This window comes from Balaenoptera musculus, chromosome 5, assembly GCF_009873245.2.
Source record: "Balaenoptera musculus isolate JJ_BM4_2016_0621 chromosome 5, mBalMus1.pri.v3, whole genome shotgun sequence".
NCBI classification, from domain to species: domain Eukaryota; kingdom Metazoa; phylum Chordata; class Mammalia; order Artiodactyla; family Balaenopteridae; genus Balaenoptera; species Balaenoptera musculus.
This window is the reverse complement of record NC_045789.1, coordinates 46,956,053-46,965,401: the sequence shown is the minus strand read 5'-3', so window position 1 is coordinate 46,965,401 and position 9,349 is coordinate 46,956,053. Positions and strand designations below refer to the sequence as shown.

At 40.3% G+C, this 9,349-nt stretch overlaps 1 protein-coding gene across 1 annotated transcript; it reads left to right on the top strand.

The window, feature by feature from the left end:
* The first annotated feature begins 343 nt into the window (after window positions 1–343).
* Window positions 344–5,716, top strand: CXCL13 (C-X-C motif chemokine ligand 13). Its single transcript, XM_036852160.1, has 4 exons — window positions 344–407; window positions 1,995–2,127; window positions 5,190–5,267; window positions 5,600–5,716. The coding sequence occupies exons 1-4, from the start codon at window positions 344–346 to the stop codon at window positions 5,652–5,654; spliced, it is 330 nt and encodes a 109-aa protein (XP_036708055.1). The 3' UTR covers window positions 5,655–5,716.
* The last annotated feature ends 3,633 nt before the right edge of the window (window positions 5,717–9,349 follow it).

Below are 9,349 nucleotides of genomic sequence, written 5' to 3'. Positions count from 1 at the left end.
GATCCTACAGAGAGTGCTGTGGAGTCTCCAAACCGATAACCCTTTCCCTCACTCCCACCACCAAATTCCTGCAGCATCCCTGGCATTTATAGGCTACATTTTCAAGAAATACTTTACCATACTACTATTGCTCTGAAGCAAATTCATAAAATTTGCAAGAGGAGTTAAAAAAAAAGCAAGCTCAGCAATATTTGGGGGCTTTTAAAACTGATGATGCAGCTGACCTCCTGGAGACAAAGGCAGTGGGAGGGCCTTACTGGTCTGAATAAATAGAATCTCTGTGCTGAGAACTCACAGTTTAGACCCAGAGCTAACTAAAGTCTGAACTCCACCTTGACGCAGAATGAGGTTCACCCAGGGATCTCTGCTTCTTGTGCTGCTGGCCTGCAGCCTCTCTCCAGTCCATGGTGAGAACTTTCACTTATGTTGTCATTTGTGCTTTGAGCTGAAATGGTCTTCAGCTGTTTCCTTTTTTTTTTTTCAAATCAGAAAATGAGGGGAGATGTGAATGAAGGGGAAAAAAACTGCTCAACTGCTCCTAGATTTCTAAAAGTAAGGTGCTTAGGGATTTAACTCTTAGAGGCTGGAAACATCTGTATTATTAAGATTGTCATCCAGAGAAGGAGGAGATACTGGAGATCCAATGTCCATGGGACTTACACTCGGCTTGCCTATTCCTGGCCTTTTGCAGATGCAGCTCTGCCTGCAACTAATTCTCTCCAGGTATCTCTTCTTCGTTTTGCCTTTCACTACCCCTTCCGACCAAACACTTTATAGGATTTAAAGATTATTCACCTCAACCTGTTGGTCTCCTGCAGGGAACGTCTGATACAATTTTATAGGGTCAGCTCTGACACGAGCCATTGTATGTACAGCAGGGGTACTCAAATACACACTTTCTGCCAAGAAACAGGCTTCCAAGTCTAAACGGGGATGTTTTCTTTGTGTAAATAGGTAAATATCTAATTGAAGTGGTAAATTTCTGTACAGCTGAAGGAATCTGATGCATGCGCAGGATGCTACGCTCTGCTCAGGGTAGAGGACCAATTTTTGTTCTTAAAATGTGGAGATTTTTTTTCCAATTTTTATTTTGTTTCATGTTATTTTCATTCTTCAAGACCCTCATCTCTCTTTCCCTGCATGAAGCCTTTCCATTGCTCCTGGCAAAGTCCCCTGTTCTCATTCATGCAGTTTGGGCCTTGGGGGAAATACAACATTCTATGGTATTTTAGTTTTTGTTCACTTGTTTCCCCTGCTGAAGTGCAGACACCTTGAGGTCCTGGTCCCTTTTATTTGCAATTCCGTGTCGAGCACAGTGGTAGGCACTGGGGTGAAAGAAGGTAGAATTCCTTAAAATGCATGAGATGGGTTACCTATACAAGTATCTAGTACTGAGAACTATTGTCGTTGAAAACAAATCGTCGAATTTTTATGATTGGCTTTTTTTGGGTAATGATTTGTAACTGAGTTGGAGGACCAACATATTAAACAAAAACAAAAAATATCCTCGTGGTATTTCCTCGGAGAGACAGGGAGGGTTGGTGGACTGGGGAGTATGATAAGAGAGAAAACTCTGTTACAGCTTGTTAATGCTCCAGGGACTCGGAAACTAGTTCATTTCCTTGGTTTTTATGTGGTGGGGGTGAAGATCAGTCAATTGTATGTTGTCTTAATTATAACTGAGTTGTCAGTCCCCACCGTGGCCATTCTCAAATTTTATTATATGGACAACCACCTGAGTACCAATATAATGCTATCACAAATTTCAATAGGTATTGTGCTTTTAAAAAGCTAATTTTATTTTTAAGGTTTTGGTAGAAAGCGTTTGAAAATAAGCCAAGACGAACAGAAATGCACAAACTAAAGGCATATGGCTGGAAGCACCGACTTGAAATTTTTAAATCTTCAAATGTGCAGTATGAAAGATTACTGATTAAGTTCTAGTTGTGAATTATATGCCAAAGGGACTAAAATAACTGATTCTGTGTTTATAGGTGTCCTGGAGACCTATAACACAAACTTAAAGTGTAAATGCATCCGAGAGACCTTCAACTTTGTCTCCATTTTGCTCATTGGAAAGCTTCAAATCTTGCCCCCTGGGAATGGATGTCCAAACACAGAAATCATGTAAGTTGCAATAAAACAATAATGTATGATTCCTCAAAGTGATTTACTTTGAGTGTTGTTAGCAATTAATTCTCAAACTAATAATGAGAATCAGTAATACTTGTTAAGTACATGCTTTGCAGGGGTCCTGAGCTAATGCAATGCTTTATGCACATTCACTGATTTTATTCCCTTCAAGAGCCCTTTAAGGTATGTCTATTGTTATCACTCCTTTACAGATGCAGAAACTGAGGCTTAGGGAGGTTACCTGACTGCCCTGAGTCACACCATTAGAAATGGACAGAGCCAAGACTCTTATCTGTCAAATTCCAATTGCCAGCAGAAGCAGACACTTTGTTCCCCAGAAGTTGAAGAGCAAGAAAATAAGTACCCACAACGGTCCTTGGTCAGAATGTCTATCTTATGGAACTGTCCTTTAGCTTTAGGTTATCAACTTTAAACCCCTAACTCTGTTTAAAGATTTAGGCTAAGGGGATAGTAGTGGCTACAAGAAATTTAATAGATATTTTCTTTTATTGAAATGGTATAACCCCTTTCTTCTGTGACCCTCCCTCTTCTGTACACCCAGAGAAATCTGTGGATTTCTTTATTAGGGCATTTTCCATGGCACATTAATAAGACTTTACACACTGCACGTAAAGCCCCTAGTATAGTGCCAGGCACAGTAATAAATGTTCAGCAACTGTTAGCTGCAATTGTACAGCATCATTGTGTTGAAACAATCAGGTTTGTTTGTTTTTCTCTTTCATTCGCACCAGAAAACAAGTTCTTTATAGACGGGGATCAGATATTATTCATTTCTCTATTCCTGATGCTTTATCCCTTACCTGGCATATAGTAGAGGCTCAACAAAGTTGGATTGATGCACTGAATATTTTAAAGGGAGCCTGTAGATCTTTTGCATATCGCTGCTTAGAACTGTGATTTCTTCTTCCTGCATCTACCTTGAATAAACCAAGGTGTCCCACAGCACCTTGAAGTACAGACAGAGCATCCTTCTCAGGGCACCACCAGCTTGGCTTTCATTAGCAGCTCTTCCCTTGGCTATTTTAGCCTTACGAAACATTTGTAAGCAGCCACTTTTTGTTTGTCCTATTTTGATGTTAGTGCTTTGGGTCTCGTACTAGTTGATTCACTTTGTTATACAGCAGAAGCTAACACAACCTTTTAAAGCAATTATACTCCAATAAAGATGTTAAAAAAAATAAGTACGGAAATTTTTCATTAAAAAGGCGTTACACTTCTACTACTATCTTTGACAGTGAAAATTCAGACTAAACCATGATTATTGCCCTCAAACTCGGAGACGCAAAACATAGCCATAACCTGTTTAGGAGCAGTTCCTCTGGCTGGCTGGAGAATAGAGACTTCTTCCTTTATTTTTACCAGTTTCTCTGTCATGAGGCAAGTCTCTCACCTCCAACTAGGGGAAGTAATACACCCTAATTTTCTCTACTTTAGCTTTAATTGTTTTAACGTGACAAAAATTCTTTTTCTTCTTAATTAATTTATTTTTGGCTGCGTTGGGTCTTCGTTTGCTGCACGCGGGCTCTCTGTAGTTGTGGTGAGCGGGGGCTACTCTTCGTTGCGGTGCGCGGGCTTCTCCTTGCGGTGGCTTCTCTTGTTGCGGAGCATGGGCTCTAGGTAAGCGGGCTCAGTAGTTGTGGCTCCCGGGCTCTAGAGCACAGGCTCAGCAGTTGTGGCGCACGGACTTAGGTGCTCCGTGGCATGTGGCATCTTCCCGGACCAGGGCTCGAATCTGTGTCCTCTGCATTGGCAGGCGGATTCCTAACCACTGCACCACCGGGGAAATCCCCCTAAAATTTGATTTCTTATCTTCTCACCAGAGTCTGCATTTCTGAATTTTAACCAGATATAGAAGCAAAAGCTGCAAATAATTATGAGCAACTCATAGCAGTCAGGAGTGAAAATACTGTGAGTCCACATGGTCAGAAATCTGTTTTTCTATCATGAACTCAGGAGCCAAATTGGAAGGCTCTGCCCAAGAACCCAACAGTTCTATGACCTCTGACTCTGTACTTTTCAATGACAAGGGTAGAGTTTCAACGCTAGATGGATGGATTCTTGCTGTTTGTCATTTTATAGCTAAAATAAGAGACACATCAAGAAATTGTGTTTTGTTTGAGGTCACCCCAACAGAGAGTAGAGTCTCCCAGTTTGCTGTCACCTGGGAGACCTCACTTCTTCCACTGCAGGTAAAATATTCAACACCGTGTCTGGCACTTAGTAACCATTCAGATCATGCCCATGTGGAATGGTGGCTAAAAGTGTGGGTTCAGGAGTCAGATAAGCTTCATTTGAATCCTGCTTTATCAGGCATTTGTTGTACAATCTTGGACAAATTATTTAAACTCTCTAAGCCTCAAATTCCTCTTCTGAAGGTGAGGAAATAGTATTTCCTTTAGCACAGGATTTTTGTGAGATTAATTGAGATAATTCATATTACTGCTGAGCATAGTGGCTGGCACATTTTAAGTGCTTGATCAATATCAGCTGATAATTATCCTTGCTGCTTTTGTTGTTGCCTAATTTTTAGAGCATTGACAGCCTTGCTCACCGATGGTTCCACCAAATGCAGATGTCACTCAGAGCAGTCAGCTCTGTAACCTCTCCCACAATAAATTTCATCGGAGTTTTTTTTCAAATAAAAGGTCTTCAAAAGAGTGTTTTCTATAGTCTATTTTGTTCTCCCAAGCTCAATGAACAAACACATTTTAAAGATATTGTGATACAGCTTTAGGAGTGAGCAAACCTTGGAGTCAGCTATTTGGTCCATCTCCAGTTCATGTAAAGGTTTTCAACAAAATACTAACCTCTGACACATGAGAGTCTGTCAATTCATTTTCAGTTCCACCAGCTCACACATACTAGCCCGCAAATGGGGTTTTTATTATTCATCAGACCTCATGCTACAAATCAGCTACTCCAGATCCAAAACTGCCTACCTCCAATTTCACTTCATGTGGGAATCTTTATTTTTATACTCAACTCTTTCCTTAAGTGAAGGACTGACTGCTTTATTTTTATTTATTTTCCCCCAGAGCCTGGATGAAGAATAAGTCAGTTATCTGCTTGAACCCTGGAGCCAAATGGACACAAAAACTAATGAGAGTGTCGAGGTGAGTCAGGCATATCAAGGGTTTGTAGATTTCACTTGTACTGAAGGGTTTCCCTTTCCCGGGTAGTCAAAATGGGGACCATTTTAAATTTATGAAAAAAATAAAATAAAATAAAATAAAATAAAATAAATTTATGAGACGTTGCTGAGACAAATGCCTATTCTTCACTATTATTTCTTATCAGATAGAGTTGGGGTGACTCATTCCAGCAGCTCAGTAAACTAAACTGGAAACCAGTGGGCACAGTATTCCTTGTTAGATATCTCCAGGGGAAAGCCACAGTTTCTGGGAAGTCTTTCTCTAAACATGACTCTCTTGTTTTTATTTCACAGAAAAAGTGCTTTTTCAACTTCACCAGCTCCAGTGTTTAAGAAAATGATTGCCTGATGCCAATATTACCACCAAGAACACCTGCATTCCCCCTTCATTCCTGCCCTCAGTTTTAGTTTTGCGTTTGGTTGGATGTTTTCCAGGAAAAAGATCTTCCCCATCTGCTCAAGCATGAGAATATATGTACAAATAACCTTGCAGAAGCTGATGGGGCAAACTTGAGATTTTTTTTGATTACAGTACCCTACAAACTTAGAGTTTGCATTCTTAGTCATCAAGGAGGAAACTTTCTTGAAGGATAGTTACTGAGTTATAAATGATATAGGTTTCTTTCAAAAATATACCTGTTGTTGAATGCTGAATTTTCCTACAAAATAAGGGAATGAGAATTTAAAACTCATATCTGAACATGTGGCTTGAATTAAGGAGGAAATGATGGAATGCATTTCAGTCATTTTACACCCTAGGAACAGCAAGCTTCCATAAGAGATTTAAAAAGCTGCCTGGGAAACCCATGGAATTTCAGCCTTCCAAGAGACAGAGGGTTCACATAATAGATATCCTTCGTTTAAAAGCTCACTATTGAGAGGAACGAGGTCCTTCTTCTACTTTTAAGGAGTTCCTTTATAAGATTTATTGTCACAGATAAAAGCTAATAACATTCAAAGATCCCCAGACTTAAATTCATAGAATATTCAGGAAAAGGATTTCATAGAATATTCAGGAAAAGGATTTAAAGGGTGATAACTTAGATGTGTTCTTTTATACATTGGCTTTGACAAACTTTTTTTTTACTCACATCTTTTGCACAGACTTTTTTTTTTTGTCTCTGGTATTCAATTCTTTAATGCTTCCTATTAATCAATATTCAATAAACTTGAGCAAATGTTTTACTTAATTATGAGCAATTCATTCTTAATGGAGCATTTATTCAAATTTAGCCATTCTCTGACTCTTCATAATGAAAAGTAGGATTTCATCATGTTAATTTTTCTTTGCATGCCTCTTGCCTTTTTACAGATGATCTAAGTTATACGGCAAAGGGTGAGTGAAGTTATTCCTGATATCAGCACAGCAGGAAAATGCTTGCCCACAAGAGCCTCTTCTCCTTGATATATTCATCACAATTTCTTCCAGAAATGCCCAAACTCTTAATAAAACCCATTTTCACTGTCTCATTATATTAATTCTTAAAGTCTCCAGTGTTTTCTTTGAAAAGGTTTTGCATTGAATTTGACAAACAGAAGGAGCAGATACTTAAACTCCCATCCCCTTCCTTCCCTGGTTCCAGCCTAGCTCTCCCACCACTGAACTAAGCACTGTGTTCCTCCTGTCCCTCGCTCTCCCCAATGTTTTGGGAGGTCTGCTCCCAGGATGCTCAAGTTCCCAGCTATTTCTGGTTCTCTCTTTCATTTGTCTCTTTCTATTTTTAGATTTATTTTTACTAAAGATTTCTTGGGAGGGAGTAAAGAGTACCTATAAATACTATATTTTCTATTGTCTACAATTCAATGATTATTTCTCTATTACAAACACACACACACACACACACAAAAGGATTATAAAATGCCATCAAAATCCTGTATTCATTCTTTAGTTTGATTTTGATCTTCCTCGAGAATGCAGCAAGCTGAATATTCAGGAGATTCAAAAAAAAAATCTTACTATTGCAATATTAGGCGGGTTATCACCCCTGTTTTGCATATGTAGAAGCTGAGACACAGAGGGGTTAAGTGACGTGCTCAAGACCTTACAGTTACTAAACAGCTAGTCAAAATTTGAACCCAGGCAGTTTGGCACCAGAATCCATGCTTCTGACCCCTCCACTATGCTGACTGTATATGGAGTAGAATATCATCAGCTCCATTTTACAAAAGGAGGAACTGAGACAAATAGACATTCACATGCCCCAAATCACATAACTAGTAAGAAACAAAACCAGAATCCAAACCCAGGGCCACCTGACTCCTAAGCAAATGCTTCTAGTCATGACACTACACTGCCTGAAGTTGTCTTACCCCTAAATGTATTTCTTACTTCAGCTCCTTGCCCCCTCCCCTGCTTTCCAGGGCCAATCAAAGCCAGAAGAAGGATGGGAGTTCCAGAATGTTCAGGCCTTCCCCTGGGTTGACACATCTATTGAGTATGATCCAGGGGGACTGGACAACTGAGAGGGCAAATGTGGAATGAAAAGCAAAATACAGGGCCCTTGAGGGCTTCTAAACTTGTTTTTCTTACCCCACAAGCACCCATTCTTCAAAAGTCACAGTAGATTTAGGGGTATTCAGCCTGATTTGGAACAGGAATCTTAACTCATAGTTAGATGCTGGGTCACTTGTTGAGCCAGTTAATGGAGTTTTTGAGGAAAAGTGATCCTTAGCTGATCTGAGTGGGTTTGGGTCTAGAAAGGAGGATGGTGAGAATTCTGTAAGGCAGAATTTAGGTAATTTATGGCTATATACATAGGTACACATACAGATTCTTTAAAATCCATATAAAATAGAATTGAAGGGAAAATACAAGGTAATCCTGACCAAAATAGGATGTTCAACTCTGAAAAATGGAATGAAGGAGCTATAAGGTCAAGCTACACAGGATCTTAGATGGAGAAAGCAGAGAACCTCTCACTAAGTAAGTTGAGCCTCACTTGCTCTGCCCACACTCCTCTGAGCAGCAGAGGCCCAAGGAGGGAAAGATTCTGATTCTCCAAGGGAAGCAGAATTCTCCTTTCTCCCAACAGAAGGATTCAGCCCCACCTCACTGGTAAATGGCTTGCCCCACAGTATGAGTTCCGTCCTAGGGTTTTCCATTTTCCATCACCTTCTTTCTGCAATTCTCCCCTCTCACTGAGATGTGCCATTTTACTGCTCCCAACTCTAGGTAAGGATTGATGTACAACCCAGGGTTTACTTGCTCTGAGGTGAAGTTTGGAGGTACTTTTGAACAGAATGAATGGTCTACAAAAAACTTGGTAGAACTGAGGAAGAGAGGAGGGCCATGAATCAGAAGGGTAATATTTGAGACCCACCACACCATTTTGTGACCCTCAAGGATAGAAGTTCTCTGTGTGTAGTCTCTCTGAAGACAGCCATCAGCAGCATCTGGAAACTTGTTAAAATACATAACCTCAAGCCCCTCTCCAAACCTAATGCATAAGAAACTCAGGGGTTGGGCCCAGCGATTTGTGTTTAACAAACTGTGGTATAATAAAAATTATATTTGGTCTTTGTCCCCGGTTCCTGGCACAGAGCTCCAAAAACCCTTGGAATTTCCTGACAGAGAGGAGCGTCTTTTATTATTTGCAATGAGCCCCTTTCAAACTTACCTGAGTTCACTCTAGTGAGGTGACCATTGGCAAACCCCTAGATGCTTCAGGATGGGGGCTGGTTGTCAGAGGAACCAACCACGTGATTATAGGGTTGGAACTTTCAGTCTGAGTTCAATCATCAATGGCCAATGATTTAATCAATCATGCCTACATAACTAAACCTCCATAAAAACTCCCTAAACAACAGGGTTTGGAGAGCTTCTGGGCTGGTGAACACATAGAGGTGCTGGGAGGGTGGCACACCTAGACAGGGCGTGGAAGTAATATGCCCTCCTCCTCCATACCTTGTCCTATGCATCTCTTCCATTTGGCTGTTCCTGAGTTGTATCCTTTGTAATAAGCCAGTAATAGAAAGCAAAGCACTTTCCCAAGTTCTGTGACTCGTTCTAGCAAATTATCAAATCTGGGGAGGGGAGTGGTCATG